Source organism: Phoenix dactylifera, chromosome 12, assembly GCF_009389715.1.
Source record: "Phoenix dactylifera cultivar Barhee BC4 chromosome 12, palm_55x_up_171113_PBpolish2nd_filt_p, whole genome shotgun sequence".
Taxonomy (NCBI): domain Eukaryota; kingdom Viridiplantae; phylum Streptophyta; class Magnoliopsida; order Arecales; family Arecaceae; genus Phoenix; species Phoenix dactylifera.
This window is the reverse complement of record NC_052403.1, coordinates 6,190,219-6,207,534: the sequence shown is the minus strand read 5'-3', so window position 1 is coordinate 6,207,534 and position 17,316 is coordinate 6,190,219. Positions and strand designations below refer to the sequence as shown.

At 40.2% G+C, this 17,316-nt stretch overlaps 2 protein-coding genes and 1 pseudogene across 3 annotated transcripts; 1 reads left to right on the top strand and 2 right to left on the bottom strand.

Moving 5' to 3' along the window:
• Positions 1-1,041: 1,041 nt before the first annotated feature.
• Positions 1,042-5,459, top strand: LOC103696320 (pentatricopeptide repeat-containing protein At2g37320). The gene is made up of 3 exons (XM_008777910.4): positions 1,042-1,331; positions 2,251-2,338; positions 2,444-5,459. Exons 2-3 carry the CDS (start codon positions 2,334-2,336, stop codon positions 4,020-4,022), a joined length of 1,584 nt encoding a protein of 527 aa, XP_008776132.2. The 5' UTR covers positions 1,042-1,331; positions 2,251-2,333; the 3' UTR covers positions 4,023-5,459.
• Positions 5,460-5,979: 520 nt separating this feature from the next.
• On the bottom strand, positions 5,980-10,590 carry LOC103696309 (BTB/POZ domain-containing protein At5g60050-like). Of its 2 annotated transcripts, none has more exons than XR_602378.4 (3): positions 10,002-10,590; positions 8,482-9,504; positions 5,980-8,370 (listed from the first exon to the last, which is right to left on the bottom strand). XR_602378.4 is itself a non-coding variant. In XM_026801031.2 (3 exons), the coding sequence occupies exons 1-3, from the start codon at positions 10,566-10,568 to the stop codon at positions 8,342-8,344; spliced, it is 1,524 nt and encodes a 507-aa protein (XP_026656832.1). In that variant the 5' UTR covers positions 10,569-10,590; the 3' UTR covers positions 5,980-8,341. The 2 variants fall into 2 exon arrangements, 1 of the variants encoding a protein (XP_026656832.1); XM_026801031.2 differs by having other exon boundaries at positions 8,577-9,504.
• A 1,657-nt stretch (positions 10,591-12,247) lies between these two features.
• LOC103697739 lies at positions 12,248-13,048 on the bottom strand (annotated as a pseudogene).
• Positions 13,049-17,316: the final 4,268 nt, after the last annotated feature.

Here is a 17,316-nt window from a genome sequence, read left to right as displayed (position 1 = left end):
TATGGCGGATGTGCGTACCGTTGGTTTGAAACTTTTTTTTTTTTTTTTTGGTACTACGGGGACTAAAGAATTATTTTTTAGGTGATCTATGTGAAGTCGTTTACGGATGCCGACTTTATGCGAAATGGATACGTGGATTTTGGCGCTTGCGGCGCTTGCAGAAAATCTAATGCCCATCCATATATGAGGTCGTCCAAAACGCGTCAATTAGGGACCGGAAAATAATTTTTGAAATTGTTGAGTGGAGCTACGAATAATTTTCTCGTAGCATATCCTATGGAAATACTACCCTCGCATTGCGGTCTTTATATTGGATTCAATAACTTCGTAACTTTGATGGGGTTCCGAAGTTAGGCTAGTGAGGTATCCGAGACCATTATGATTGCTTCATATGGGGTAGCTAGGGATATTTGAGGTTCCTTTTCTGCTGCTTTAGCGCCAAGATATGTATTCACATTCTAGGAGCTCCCACCTCTTAGCTACTTTAAAGTGAACTTTGATGGCAGCCTGTCCGCTGGTGGAAGAGGCACGAGTGTTGCCTTTGTGATTAGGGATCATGAGTCTAGGCTGATTGTGGCTTGTAGGCGACGCACCTTCGAGTCATCTATCATAAGAGCGGAGTTCAGGGCAGCATAGGAAGGTGTCTCCTATGCGAGGCAAGTTCTGGAGGCCTAGTGCGTCATTCTGGAGGGGACTCAGTGGAGAAGGTAGAGTGGATTCTATATGAGAGGCCAGGGGTCTTCGACCATCCGCTTCTAAAGGACGTCAGGCAGTTATTACAGAAGTGTGTTGTGTTCCAGATTGGCCATGTATTTCGGAAGGCGAACAAAGCTGCTGATTGGGTCGTCTTCTTTGCTGCTTATCATTCTAGAGAAATTTTGTGGACCCATTGTGTACTTGTTTCTCACTGTTGTGGAGTATTTTAGCTTTTTACTCTGTTTACAATGTTTGCGCGCGATTAGTGTGAGCGGCCGGTTTACCCAAAAAAAATTATATAATAACTTCGTCACTTTTAAGTAAACCAAATTTTCCTTAGGGACTTCGGAATAAGTTTCTCCTTGCGAGGGAGCCGACGCTCATCTCTCCAATCTCGTCTTCCTCTTCTATTTTTTTTGGTGCTTCCTCCGCTTCCTCTCCCTTTTCTTCTTCTTCTCGATCCGTGGCGACCGACCACCGCTTTGCCCAAATCCGGAGCCATCTGTGAGAGTTATAGCTTCGCCTCCAGCCGAGAGCTGGTCGCGGGTCCGAGCCCTAGCTCTCCTTGATTCCTCTAGTTGTTGGGAATGAGAAGCAAATCCCAGTCCTCCTCCGTTCTTTGTGCTTCTATCCAGGTTCCCGTCTCTCCTCTCTTCTCTGAGTTCTCTCTCGATTTTGGATTCGGAAGTCGAAGATTAGATAAAATGGCCTGTTGTTCGATTTTTCCTTTTTTTTTTTGTTGGGGAGGGGGGGAGCTAGGGCATCTCCGAATGAGGGAAATTTCGCTCCTTTCGGCCTTGTTTTCTTCCACCTAATAAACCAGATTTCGAGTTCTTGATTTAGGGCTTACTGATTTCCTTTTTTTCTCTACCCTTTTTGGAGTTGTCGTTGTTTGTGTAAGCGACCGGGCTCTGTGGAGATGATCTTGTTGGAAGAGAAGCTCCTCACAGGCACCTCTTTTGATGGAAATGGCTCAAAAATTTGATCTTTTCTCTTCAAATTGAGAGTTTGAATGGATATTTTGATCTCTATGTTGTGTTTGTTATCGTCCATTTTTATACTTTATACGTTTATATTTTTAAAAATTCAAGAGAGCTGGATAGGTTTACTTATTGGTAGTACGAAGGGGCTAGATTGCTTGTTTTCTTTAGTTTTGAAGTTGTGACAGATTCAGCATGAGTTTTGAAGGATGAATATGTTCCGTCAGTCGATTAGATACTTGCGATTTTTTTTTTAGAATACCGTCTACGTGTATGGCAATGATTCTCTTGGACTTTAGCGTGTGAGGTTTGTGACTGGAACCATGATAGGAAGGAATATATGATGCGTGATTGCTAGGTCCATAAACAATAATAGGAAGAAATTTGTGTTCCCTCCATAAATTGCGAAAAGAAATACTCATTGGAAATGTTGTTTTCTTGATTTCCAGGGTTTATATTCTACTTTATGTTTAATTAAGAGTGATTCTTTAAAATAACATGCATTTTGATTCCATATCGATTAATATGTGTTAGCTTACCTTTTCTTGTTGTTATGGATCTTCCATGCTTGCAGATATATGTCTTCCTGTTACACATGGTGCCATAAGCATGCTAGTATGGACAAGATGCAGCCTGTAGTTTTAGGTTGCAGATTTTATGAGGTAGGTGGATTTCATGTATACTGGTAACTAGTGAACTTTGGAGCAATGAACCTGCTTATGGGTAGCCTCAGGGATTTACAGTCTCTTGCTTCATGTTTTTAACAGGCATTCTGTTACTATTTTCAAACCCTATTCTGCAGCACGTCAAGTTACATCACAGTTCAGCACATATACATCTTTTAAAAGATCTCAGAAAATAGAGCACAAAGGTCTTGCTAAGGCCTTGAAAATTTTGGATCTTGTATTCCCCAAAACCAGTAAGGATGAAGGAGATGCATGCCATCATCGCCTCATACAAGGTTGCATGCAGGATATTCTGGAAGTTGGTCAAAGAAGCCGCTTGATACCTGGTAAAATCACTAAGCATAGTAAGTCAACTGATCTGATTCAAATTGTCCCTGACAAGAGTCCTCTGAGTAATGATTCTGCATGTTGGAGGACTATTTCATCAAAGGAGGGGCCTTTCTTGTTGTTTCTTGAATTACACAAGAGAGGAATTAACATGGATGTGTCTATATTTTCTTCTATTATGAGCATCTGTGCATCTACAGGGGCTCTTGACACAGGGGTGCAGCTTCATGCTCTCTTAGTGAAAAGGGGTTATGATATGTCTACACCTATTGGGAGTTCATTGATCAGTTTATATTCCAAGTGTAGGCAACTAGCCAATGCATATCAAGTTTTTCAGATGATGCCTTTGAGGAACACTGTCTCATGGACTGCAATAATTGCAGGTTATGCTCAGCATTGGCAAATTGAGACCTGTCTATATCTATTTGTTTTGATGAGACATTCCACATCAAAACCAAATGATGTCACATTTGCAAGCCTCCTGAGTGCATGCACCAGCAGTGGATATCTTGGGCTTGGAAGAAGTGTTCATTGTCTAGAAATAAGAATGGGTTTTGATTTGTATGTCCATGTTTCCAATGCACTGATATCTATGTATTCTAAGTGTGGAAGTATTGATGAAGCTCAATATGTCTTTCAGAAAATTCCATGCAGAGATCTAATATCATGGAACTCCATGATTTCCGGATATGCTCAGTATGGGCTTGCTGAGCAGGCAGTGGATTTGCTGAAAAAAATGGATAAAGAGAGCATAGTACCTGATTCCATCTCTTTCCTTGGTGTTCTTTCCTCATGCCGGCATGCTGGCCTTGTAGAACTAGGCCACCATTGCTTCGATTTAATGCTTGAGCATGGGATAAAACCAGAATTAGACCATTACTCTTGCATCACAGATCTTCTTGGCCGTGCTGGAATGCTTGAAGAGGCACTAGATTTCATTAAGAGAATGCCCATATCCCCAAATGCTGTTATATGGGGCTCACTTCTTTCATCTTGCAGGGTTCATGGAAATGTTTGGATTGGGATTCATGCTGCTGAGAGTCGGATTTTGTTGGAACCAGGCTGTGCCGCAACCTATGTTCAGCTAGCGAATCTGTATGCTAGTGTAGGTTATTGGAATCATGTAGCAAAAGTTCGGAAGTTGATGAAGGAGAGAGGGCTGAAGACAAGCCCTGGATACAGTTGGATAGAAATTGGTAGTAAGATTTACAGGTTTAAAGCAGAAGACAGATCAAACAATCAAATAAGTGATATCCTGACCATCTTGAATTCTTTGGCATGTCACATGGAATATTTGGGCTATATGCCTACAGTTGACTTTGATCTTAGTTAATAAAGGAATTTCTCCATGAATATGCTGCAAATTGTTTTCATTCACATGCGTTGCATTGTGGAAGGCAAATACCAATGTGCGTATTCTGCTTCTGCTCTATCAAACTATGCCATTCAAGATGCCATCTGTTATTACCTATGTGAAATGTTAAACTATCTTATGTAAAAGTCCATTATAATCCATTTGTGGTGAAAAGTCTTTATATAATCACTTTTCTCTCATAAGCCTGACGTTGGATTTTGATATCGGAAAGAGCCGTAGAAGAAGATAAGTTGATGCAAGATTTTTCCCAGACAAAGTTACCAGATACTGCGGAAGTAATGTTACGATTGGTGACTTCTTTTGACTCACATGTCGACAGCATCCAACTATTATTGCTCAACAGTTATGTGACAAGGAAAAGCATGCTATTCACCCAGTTTTCTATATAGGAAAGCTTCGTGAATCATTGACAGCTTCCATGTTTGTGTTGAATTAAATGAGCTGAAAGGAAATGAAGCTATCAGCATCTCAGAGCATGATAAGTCTTTTAAGCACGCATGGTAGGATTCTACAAGAATAGCATGTAAAAAATGTAAAAACGACATGGAAATTCAATTCACAGTTGATATGGTTGATAGAGATACTGATGCTGTGCTAATGGGAATGGTGATGAGAGATGATATGGACACGCTGAAGGAGTTTTGGCAGACACTTTGCACAAGGAAGATATGCATGCAAATTCTAGTGAAAATGCCTCTGTATCAAACCATTAACTTTTTAATAATGCCTCAGGGACAAGCAACTTCCTGAATTAAAACATTGCCTTCTTTGTATTGACTTCTAGGGGAATTATGAATGTTTCTTCCTTGAGTGCTGTACTAACTGACCTTTGAGGCTTGTTTACTGGCTCTCGCCTAAAGTTCTCTGATCATGAACTTGGGACCAAACATTAAAGGATTGATAAATTGCGAGCCAGTCATGAAATGACCTTGAATATCGACAAGAAGACCCTGCATAGAAAGGATAAGCCTTGCTAATTCAGTTGCCTTGTTATTTCTGCTGTCCAAAAAAGTGATTGCTTATGGGGAAATAGCTTTCTGACAAGCTAAGCTGCTAAAGTGTCTTTTCAGGACTAACCTTGAGGGTGATACTATAATCAACACCCGCATGCATATTGGTGCTACCTATCCTGGAACTTGTGAGACAACCAAGGAGATGATAGCTGATGCAAAGTTGGCAGGTACTCTGAATTACTAATTATATTTACTTCATGCAGTCATGGTTCTGCTAGTAAGTGGCTTGTATTCTTGTAATAATGTTTGCTACCTGGATATTCACATTGCACAATCTCTTCAATGCCAACAAACTGTTTCATCTCTCCAGGATAGATGCCAGTCGAGTTGAACAGAATTTCTTGCTTTTTATGCAAGATATGCTCGAAAACTGTTCTTGTTACTGTTTTCTTTTATTAATTAATAGAATACTGAACAAATAGATTTCATGGATGGACATTTGAACGAAATTATAACCTTTATGAAGGTTAACGAATTAAGAGTCCAAGGATACGCAAGGCAATGTTAGGATCAGGTAGTGTATATTATTTGGATGTTCTTATGAATTAAAAGTTTAATCATGGTTGTTAGCAATGTTCTTTAGCAGTCTATTACTCAGAGAGGCTGAATACATTTAAACATTTTTGTATATTTGGAGAAACTGGCTGTGATGGTGTTTAAGTATTTCCTTGTCAAAAACTTAATGCCACAAATTCTGTTGTACCTTGTTTTCTTATTTGCCCGTACTTTCCATGTTACTAGAGTTCCATTGATGCCTGTGTCAATATGGTTCTTAACTGTAGTATGCTGTATCATTATTCTTTTCTTCAGTTATTTATTGTCAAGCATTCCCCCCTACTCTTATTTCCCTAATGATGACCACTTCGCTTCCCTGTTACCTGAAACCATAGTTTTTTTTTTTCCTTTCATTTTTCAGCCTTTTGGTGCGCACGTCATATGAAATATGATTTCCTTTTATTCCTCTTTTGTGGCCATTCTGCATTTGGTTTGGAATCCATTGTGATAATATCAGTTTAGTGATGACAGAACCTAAGAAAGGAAGAATGCATGCTGCCTTAGAGCTTCAAACAAAGAGCTCTAGGACCGGTCTGCTGCTCACTCAACAGGTTATTTCATTAGGAGCAAAGTTGCAAGCTTACAGGGGAGATTTTCTTTGGAATCGTAGACATCACGGTGCTAATTTAGGTAAATGGAAAAATTACAAGATGTCTCAATGTTTTGATGCCTTAAGTTAGGCCAATTTCCTAGCTAATTGGTGATGAAGGTCAGTACCAATGGACAATGGAAGGAGGCTGACACCAGCCTCCATGCCTCATTTGCTCTGCTAAGGCTACCCCAGGTGTTTATCAGCAAGAAATTCAACTTGTGATTTAAGACCAAGTGGTCCAGAGCAACTCTTTCATATTGGAGTTGGAAAGAGTTAGGAGGCTGAGGAACATGGGCAATATTTAATGGAGAGCATTTATCTGCAACCCTGAGTTGTAACCTAATTGTTTTTAGAAGGAACATGATGCAAGATCATGCATGTTCGCAAAAATCTGAAACTCTGGCAGTGCTTTCTGTTGTTGCCATATGGAATCCAAAGTCACAAGTAGGTAGCCATCCCTTGTAGTCTAGAATTGGTTAAGATACTCGGCTCTCACCCGAGAGACCCTGATCTGAGTTCCGGCAACAAAATCAAATTTTTTGTGGCCGGTCAAGAAACACATATATGCTGGTTAGATCGGTGATTTTTTTGTTTTTTGGTGAAGAAGATTGGGGGAATAATAGATGATAAAATCTATACCCCCGTACCTTTGTATAATAGTTTCTCTCTTTTCGGAACTTTTGGTGGTGTTCATCCATCTCAATTCAAGGCCAATATCTGACTTCAAGGAGGTGGGCAGCAAGGGAAAAGTATCTAATTATAAATATCAATTTTCTAGTGCAATTTTTGTGAAGAAAAACTCAAGTAAAACAAATTATTTTTGAATAGTTATAACCATTGTGCTTAAGATTAATGACTGAGTTGCTTGGTCTTGGTTTTCTTTTTCTTTTCTTTTTTTTTTTTGGTAAAAAGGCACACTGCTTCATTAACAAGATAATAGCAGCAGTTACAACATCCATCAATGCCAAAATGCAACCTAAGACAAGATACTAGGTCCCAACAAAGAAAGATGAGTAAATTTGATACACCGATAAAGTGCTCAGAAGTAATTTACAATAAGTCATGATCCTGCTTAAAAATAAGACAGTATGATCATAACGTGACAGAAAAGCAGCCAAAGAACTTGTATAAGATATATTAACTCCAGAGCAGGTACAGAAATCCATATGAAATAAACGGAGAACCCCATAAGTTGCCACCGGCTGTGTACAACACAGGCTTAGGCATAAGAAAACCTGCAAGCCCTTTGAGAAGGTATTGGAACAAGAACTACAACTTGCAGATCAGATGTGCAGTATTGGGGTGGTGCATTGGAACAAGAGCTACAACTTGCAACCAAAACAACCAGAAGCAAATGTGAGAGTTCATGTACATGCCAACCTATCAAATGATTTTAAGTCTATAGACCATATCCCCTACGAACCATAACAGAAAATATCCTGGAAAAAACCCTCCAACCAGGGACTCAGACCACATCCAGTACTTCCTGGAGTATACAACAATGGTTGAAATTCTGAGAAGACATTAGTGAAACTAAAGTTGAACCAAAGAAGAAGAGATCGCAAGCAATTTTGCCAAGTAAACCCCCCTTGTGGCTCATAGCAGGCACTAACATCGCTGTCACAGAACAGCAAATATAAGGATTGTGACTGATACTGGAAAGATAGCTTATACCCTGGGTGTACACCACAGTCTGCAAGTGATTACCACCAGAAGAAGAAACATAATGCAAGTAACTAGAGTTCAGATAAACTTGAGCTCTAGTCCCAGCTTACAATTCAGAATAATGCTGTTTTTCATTACACAAGCGGATAATTTCTTGTTTGATCCTGTAACCCTTGCTGCTCTTTTGAGTCATCTTTGTTTGAGTGATGTAATTACCCACTGATTTCCTTGGCAATGAGTTTCAGAAGAATCGATACTTTTATCAGAAAATGCTTTGTCTTCATTTAATTAGAGCAGCATGAATAATATGGTAAGTTGACTCCCTATACTTTCCTCCACCACAATAATGATATCAATGGGTGATCATCAAATACACAAGAACTCAACAACAAAAGCAATAACCAAACCAGCTGGGTGTCATCGTAACATCTGTTCTTTATGAAACTTGATCCTTAATTTTCTTGCCTGTTAAAAGATTTCCCTTCAAAAGGAACAATAAAGAATTAGCCTGCAACTGAATACATGAACAAAAAGAAATTGCATGGCACAGTTTTTTTTTAAAAAAAAAGAAAAAAGAAGCCATTATCTACACCTCTAGATCGCATCTATGTACATCGCTGCATCAATACATGTGATAGTGCAGAGTGCAACTTCATGTGTGTTTATCATACACAACAATCTGCAAACCTGAGTGATCCTGAGTTCCTGCATACTGCCTAACAAATGCTCTCCTCCACCAGACCTCAAACGCTCTCTGTATGTTGGGACAATCATCACCTTTATTCAGAAAATAATCAAACCACTTCAACAAGATTGTTTGTTGCTGCGCCATTGGCAACGTTAGAATCATTCGACATAGCCCATCCTCCACCACATTTTTATCAAAAATCCTGCATGCGCTCTTCATCCAACCAAAGTCTTCATAGAGAGCTTCCAACCAAGTCCGCAGCAGAGAAATCCTTGCATCCTTGGATACCAAGATTTGGCCTCTGCCAATTGCAACGCACAGCTGAGCAGTAATCCTACTAATCTCATATCTATACATACATGGGATCTTGGAGTGACATCTAGCGAGCTCCGACTGGTCAGCCCACAGAGTAACAAACTCATCGCACATCCTCTTGTTTATCAGAATCTCAACAAGCCATTGAATGTTATCAGCTTCTCGAGCTACCTCGCCCATAATAGCCTTCCGGTCTCGTCGCCCTTCATCAACATTTGCCGCCTCAGACAAACACAGATGAAGAGAGTTGAGACATTTCCGGCAGAAGTGGTAAAGGGTTTCCTTCGGGATATCAATCTTGTTGCCATGGTTCTTGCTCTGATCCCTGTCCTCCCTAAGCAATCCAGATACTAATGCTTTTATTTCTCGCCGAGCTTTCTCATCCTTGGCTTGCAGGACACCAGCCAGAACCCGGAAGAAGATAGCATCAGCACCTGAAGAAGTAGATGGTTCCACTGAAACTCTCTGCAGAACCCTGTTCAGTGGCTCATGGAGCTGAAGCTGGCTGAGAACAGAAATCACCTTCTCCTCATCATCTTCAGACCAAGGAATAACTTCCAAATAATCCATGCATGCTCTGACTCCAGAATCAAACATAATATCCATCGAAACCTGCATGAATTCGCATTCTTTACACCTTTTCTTTTTCCCCTTAAAACTTGTGCATTGATTCAAGTCTTTGGATTCAGTAAACAAGGGTAATTTGACAACAGAAAAGATGGAAGAAGTTGGCACATTACAGTTTGCCATTCTTCAATCGCGCTGTGTTCTTTTTTTGGTTTTCCGACCAAAACAAGGACACAATGTGAATGAAGAATCGCGAAGTTACATCTCGGTCTTCGTTTTTTTTCTCTTTTTCCTTTTTTTTTTTTGCTTTTTGAAATTCGGAATAGTTAACTCTATCCCAGAACACCAGCAAAAGTAAGCACTAAAGTTGAAAAGAGAATCGTTGTCACTTTTGTATTAGTTTACAGAGAAGATTACTTGCTCTCTTATAGTTGATAGATCATTTTATCATCATGATAATTGGCAAAAAAAATCCTAAAAATTGCTTCTTTTTGGTTCAAATTGGAATTTTGAAGAAGAAACGGGGTGAGATGGGGTTTTACCTTGAGCAATCCAAGAACCTTCCCGACCGCCTCTCCGGCGAGCCTTCGTCTGAGATCCCGGCAGTACATCATCCCCACCGCCTGCACATAAACCTCGACGTCATCGCATTCGCAGATCTCCACCACCACGGGGGACCCGGGGACCCGGCTGATCCCCTCCAACTTCTCCGCGAAGAACCGGCTCCGGCGGGCGAGCACCTGGCGGTGCACATCCATGGAGAACCGGAAGCCATCGTCGGAGCTCACGGAGAGCTCCACGTCCCCGGGGACCCAGCTCGGGTCCTCCGTGGAGAGAATCTTGGAGATCATCTCCTCCAGCCGGCGGCGTTTCTGGTCGTCAGAGGGCGGAGGCGGCGGCCCACGGCGGGAGAAGTCCTCCTGGGAGATCATCTCGAAGAGGGTGGACGGTTTGGGGGAGAGGAGAGGAGAGGGAGGAGAGGAGAGGGAGGAAAATCTAGGGGACAGCCGAGCGGCGGTGGCGGAGGAGGAGTTGGGGGAAGTGATGAAGCCTTGGCGGATCATGGCGGAGACCTCGCCGGATTTGAGGAGGCTCTCCGTCGCGGCCATGAGAGAGGGAGAGATTGGCTTGGGGGGGTGGGGGGGGGGGGGGGAATTTTGGGAGGTGATAGTAGCACCGGATTTTAGTTGCGGTGATGTGGGTAATACATGTACCGGGAGGTAAGAGGATGTTGGTTCGTCGTATGAATGATTGAATCCGTTAGCGGGAAATGGGGTGTCGGGGATGTAGAGGTGTAGGGTTTTGTAGGGAAACAGAAGACAGATATAGTAACCAATCAGCGGTCGACACGAGAGCGATGTAGTCGGGGATGTCGCGGAATATTGCCACGTCGGTCTGGGGAACGGCTGTCTCATGTTACTGGATGGATAAAAATTTATTGCTTGGATCGCAGTTGGACCGGGTTAAGTTGATATCTAAAGGCATGGGACAGCTAAGTACCTGTTGTCTCATGGCTTTCTCCGCTCTCATTCATTTGTTCTTTTCTTCTTGTTCTTCTTCGTTCTCGGTTCAATTCTTCTTGTTCTTTTGTGGCTGTTGCTTGAAACCAAAAGAACCAATCTCTCGAATTCTAACCTGTCTCTCAAACTAGCTTGTCTTTTCTTTCTATCAAACCCTTGTCACTAGAATAACACAAAAATATAGTATATTATAATAATATTATATTATTATCATTTATTATATTTTAGTAATATATTTATGATAATAGAATGATATAATATTATCATAATATTATTAAAATAAAAAATTTTATATTATATAATAATAATAATAATAATAACAATATGATATTTATAATAATATTTACTAATTTAATAATTAAAAATAGTTTATAATAATATTTTTTGATAGTATAAATAGTTACCAAACAACAAAATAGTATTTTATTAAAATTTCTGCCAACAAAAATTTTATGGCACATACAAAGAGATGTGAAAATCAACAATCTTTCCATTATCATCTTCTAAATCACAAGAAGCATAGTAATGAAAGGAAGCTCGATAATGTAGCGATAGCCCACACTCCAGCAGATTCAATTTAAGATACAAGACCAATGTCCATGGATGTTTGTACCTCGAGAACAATTTTTAGAATAATTTATGTGGACTTTTGCTTTAGTAGCTTTTTTTTTTTTTTTAATTACAATTGCTGCTTATATAGCTCTTGCATAAATACAGCCGATAATGTCAAGAAAAAAGAGATGACGTAGTGATAGAGGGGCAGCTACATAACACATTTAAAAGATCTTTTCCAAATGCTGAGCAACAAAGAAGGTAACCTAGTCAGTAGCTATGTTCGTCTTTCAATAGCCTTTCACAATTCCCTTTATCCTCTCCAAGGCCTGATATCAACAGAACATGATATGTGTGCATATCCATCCTGGTCATCCATGAGTCCTTCCACATGGTGCAGCCTTTGGCCCATCAAATTGATGGTTGTCTACCAGCAAGTGAGATGCATTGTCTCTTTCACAATTTTGGTAATATTAAAGTGTCGAAAGGCATACGCAATCCACTAGTATACAGAAAGCAAATCATCTGTTTGACATTCTTGCTTCTCCACAGTCAAGATTGAGGGTAGAATAACTAGAAACCAGAGAAACCAATTTGTCAATTTTATCATATCGAATGCTAAGCCCTGTCCGAACTGGAAAATGGCAAGAGATAAAGTTGTTTCTAATAGATAAATTATCCAGTATTACAGCACCAAAGAAATCCATCGACGCATCTAATTTAAAAATCTTGCAGGAAGAATGATGTTCATCAACTACTAAAATGTTACTAAACTATAGAATTTAATAATAAAGACAAGGACAACAAGAAGCAAACTGAAGTGGTATCCGGAAAGAAGATGGCCAAATATTTTACCATTTAAAGGTTTCACTTTGTCCCCCTCGATCCCAGAATAAGCCTCAACAACTCCCCTCTCAGTTCCGTCACCACGGCAGCATCGACCTCCTCTTTCAGAGCCGAAAACCAATCGCATGCCACCCTCGCAATCGCCATCAGATTCAAAACGCGGTCATACCCATTGCTCTGCAGCGGCGTGAACCCGTCGACATAACTGGCTTCGCCGCCATCTCCTATGAACCCCTTTACGGCCTCGAAGAGCGACTCCGCGTGCCGCCGGTTCATCCCTGAGCTGCTGTCGTGGTGTACGAACTCGTTGGTCCCTCTATAGTAGTAGACCAGCAGACTCCAGTGAGTGCCGCCGTCGCCGGCCGTGAAGAGGACGAGATCTCTGAGGTGCAGTTTGAGTGGGCCCACGGCTTCGGAGAGGGAGACGGGGTCGGGGCAGTTGGAGAGCCAAAAGGAGAAGGAGGGCGAAACAAGGAGGACGGGGTCCGGTGGGGAGAGGTGGGCGAAGAAGAACTCGATGAGGCGGTCGTTGATGTAGTGGGGGCCGCGGAGGATGTCGAGGGTCGGACCTCCGAAGGACGACGTCGCCATAGCTGGGGTTCTTCTCGTCGGCATTGGATTTGGAGGGAGACATTGATGAACCTGGGGAATCGCGTATTCTATGTCCATGTAGATAATACTGAATTTAGCGTTTGAATGTTATCCATGTGGAGAGACATGATCTTTGTTATCTATTGCGTATTATCGATGTAGAAAGACATTGATCGATGTCTTTGACATCAATAGATAATATGTCCGTGTCGAAATACATCGATCAAATCTAGTGTTGTAGAAAGACATTGATAACTCTGTGCTCTGAGTTTCTCCCCTCAAACACACCATAAAAACAATCTCGCACGCAGTCGTCCGCTCTCTACACGTGCCCGCGAAGCCATTGCTAAGACCAGCGATTCTTCGTATCTTCTCCTATAAAGCGACAGTGAGAAGACTCGGAGGGGGGAGAGAGAGAGAGAGAGAGAGAGCGCGCGCGAGCTCGCTCGAAGATCTCAACAAAAGGCCTACGGCCTCGAAGATTGGTGCGGGCAGGCGGATATATCATTGGCTAGGCCCAAGCCTGAGCCCAAGCCCGAACAAGACCCAAAACAGAGCCCATATTCAGACCCGAATCGATTTATTTTTATATGTTGTTATTGAGAAAGAATAATGAGAAAATAAAAAACAAATTAAAATGGGTAGAGCTGAGAATAATATATCATGCATCATTTACTTATATTATAGGAGAGAGTCCAATTTTTAACTAGCTTATTTACTTGTAAAGTAGTATTATAAAATATTACACTTTAATCGAATTCGAGTTAGATCTATTTTTGACCTAAATGGATAATTCGGGCCGGTCCAATCAGGTTTGGGCCAGCCCCGAGCCCGGATTACCTAAAAATTTTTTAGCCTAAACCCGGCCTGTAGTCCAAAAAAAAATCGAGCCGAGTTTGGGTAAGGGTGTGGCCCGACTCGGCTCGGCCCACTTTCAGCCCTAATTTCATTATCCTTTATGGTCAATTTGAATTGGTCAATACAATGTAATTACTGTCTCCATGTTTCATTTAATTGCCATATAAGCTGGTCCAGCGCTCCATCATCTTTTATGTCCTGTGGCCATTAAACCTGATCTAGCACTCCGTTGTCCTTTTATCAGTTCTTGAAATAAGGATACTGGAATTTTGTTTGAACATATTTCTTACCATGGACCTCATAATTTCCAATCTTTTAGATTCCAAGACGGACCCCTTCTCTGATTTGTGGACTAGATGTTCGTTGGAACTCATTTTGTTTCTTCATTGGCCAGCTTAACGGCTTCATAATCTAAAGAGGAATTTCCATAAAACCAAAGGTTTGTTGAAGGAAAGCGTGAAACATGATGTTCAAGGTGAATTTGTGCGTCAAGGTTCCTTAACTCGGTTGTTCTGACTAAATAGCTTTGAGTTGCAAACTTTTGTTTCTTAAGAAGTGATTATCTTCTTTCCCTCAAGAGATTAAAAAAAAAAAGAAGTGATTTTCTTCTAAAAGTCCTTTAGTGTTTTCAGATTAGAAGCTAATCTCATAGTAGCTCCTCTGGTGCTTCTATTTTTTCTCCAGCTTATGCTTCTTTTGATTCCAGATTTACTGAAGCTTTTTTTGGCAATTTACTATACTCCAGGGCAAACCAAGCAACGCTGAGGAGTCTAGTGATAGCAAACCCTCAGAGCAGAACTTGCAGAAACCCAACAGAGATATGAACGGACACCAAAAGCTGGATAAATAGAAAGTATCGATGGAGACAACAACAAAATCAGCCTTTCTGGTATCTATAATACAGCATGGCTTGGCTGCATGCATGTTACCCTTCTCTTTTGTATCAATCCCATTGAGAGAGAGAGAGAGAGAGAGAGAGAGAGAGAGAGAGAGTGGCAGGCCTTTCTTGAGTAAATTGGGCATCTGTTGTTTCAATGATCAGCATGATAGAAGAGTAGGTATGAGGAAAAAAATGGAATTTGGAGGAAAAAAAATGAATGGACAACCGCATTCTTTAAATCCTCTTGTAAGTGAACACTTGCATGATTTAATAAGTCTTTTTCTTTAATTTTTTTCAATCCCCGCAGTCTTCATTTTCCTAACCAGATCTCTGTTGCCACCCACCCATAGTTATTTTCTCGGATGTGTGATAACGGAGGTCGCACCCTGCTCCATTCCAAATAAAGCTTTATAAACACTTTGAATCAGATTGAAAGTGTTTTAACTTTCTTCCAGTCGTTTCAATTCATCGCCAGATGTGTCGTTTTCAGCCTATCTGCCGTGACCTTTGCCATGATGTAATCGTCAGCTGAAAGAACAAAAAGAGCGCGAGCCAGGCCAGCTGACAACAGAGACCGAAGAGCTTTTATAGATTCTTTTTCCGGGCAAAGATGCTAGAAATATAAAGAAAGAGAAGATCATAGCTTCTATGGTTATAATTGTTGTCTAGCTACTGGATGGTAGCATCCAGATAAGATTATATGCTCTTTTGTTGCATCACCTCATTGATGGAGTTTGGTGATGCTATTGGGATAGTAGAAAGCATATTTTGGGACTTGAATCCTCTGACTTGCTTTTTCATACGACTGAAGGCTAAAAACAGGCTTTTTATTCTTGAAAGGATATTATATACAATCTTGCTCGTGCCTCGCAGACCCTCCCCCTTTCTTTTTTTAAGGCGATGAAGTTATTTGTTCATTTTTTATCCGAATTTATTTCTCAGCTTCCACTGTTGTGGGATAGCTTTATTTTGCAACCAAATAAAACCATATAAGTATAACTAAGTTGACACCTTCGTTGAATTCGAAGGGCAGAAAAATAATTAAATAATCCTCTGCTTCTGTCAGGAGCATCTTGACAAATAATTAAGATAGATAGGATGGGGACTTGGCATATGTGCGAAGCATCTCTCCTTTTGTTTGTTTCTTTTTGGACGGTTTGGATTTGATGCGATTACTCGGCACAGAGCTGTCTCGCAGACTCGCACCATATGGTTTCAAACTCTCATTTGAGATTTCGGGTCCTAGAAAGTTGCTCGGCGGTGGTCGCAATATGGACCTGACGAAACGAAACAAACAGCTTGGAAGACGACAGCAGAGGCACATAGTGATCGGTACAATCCGGGTCAATTCGTATAGTTGGATAGCATGCAATTTTTTTTCTGAATTATTATAATATGTATGTATGTGTGTCTATATATATATATATATATATATATATATATATATATATATATATATATATATATATATGCATGTCTACATGTATTTGTGCTGGTTTGAAAATATCAAGAAGTTCAAAAATAAACAGTTTAAATAATATTTAATTTTATATTTTTAAATTATTTAATACATAGGTTAAGAGCCTCCTAATTATATAATTTTTACTATATATATAATTTAAAAATATTCTATATGTATATAAACAGGCGGATCAACTGGACACACAATTATTGTGATTTAAGGCAGTGTACATTGACCTCGGTGAGCCATTGATTGCCCGATCATTGATGCACTTTTCTCGCGTCCCGTAGCCAAACTCCACCCAAAACCAGCACAGGCTGGGGCGGCGGTCAAATTGACCCAAATAGCAAGTCAAAATTATTTTTTTCTAATTTTTTAATTTTATATAAATATTTAATATTTTTTTATAAATAATCGATGTAAGACTAAATACACGACGGTACATATCTTCGCATACTTTTTTTTATCAAGTTCTGACGTTTTTGTCAATCTAAAAATTCAAATCTACGCACAAGCACTATGATTAGTACGTGGTCAATCTCAATAAATATGTGGTTCAATGTCCCCTATTCTATATAAAATATAAGCCAAATTCGCTCTAATACCGTTTGTACAATTTAGAACTTCGTCCAAAATGGATAGTCGGAAGTTATTTTTTTGGTTTCTTAGTTTTGTATAAATCCTTAAAATCTTTTCGACGAATAACCGATATGAGATTAAATACAAGACCGCACGAATCCTCACAATGTTTTTGCTATGGTAGAAAAGCTCTTTAACAATATTAGCTGGACCAGTTCTCCCTAGCAGAATAACAACATATCTATACTTGTTAATAATACATCAAACTCATATCTCTTCTTTTTAATTCTGTATTTATACCCTGATAAGCTAGTTTGAGATGGCCCCCACCTGAATACCAATGGCTTCTCGGTCATTAGTGCTGAGCAAACAACGTAGCAGTCCTCAAAAATAAGTTGCACCACAGGCCATGCACATCATGCCACGTAAATGTAAAAGTGTCTGTTATTTTGCCGACCACCACCTCGCAAATTAAATAATTAGTTTAGCAACTAGATTGTACAATTCAAAGTCATACTGTGCTGGCTCTGCTGCCGCTGCTGCTGCTTCTCCCACCTGAAAAGAAAACA

Bases quoted from the DNA above. Each gene is read 5' to 3' on its own strand.
- LOC103696309 (XM_026801031.2), bottom strand. From the start codon at position 10,568: ATGGCCGCGACGGAGAGCCTCCTCAAATCCGGCGAGGTCTCCGCCATG. The intron at 9,505-10,001 runs GTAAAACCCCAT...GAATTCATGCAG, and splicing joins AGGTTCTTGGATTGCTCAAG to GTTTCGATGGATATTATGTT. The intron at 8,371-8,576 runs GTTTGCAGATTG...TTCCTTTTGAAG, and splicing joins AGGAACTCAGGATCACTCAG to GGAAATCTTTTAACAGGCAA.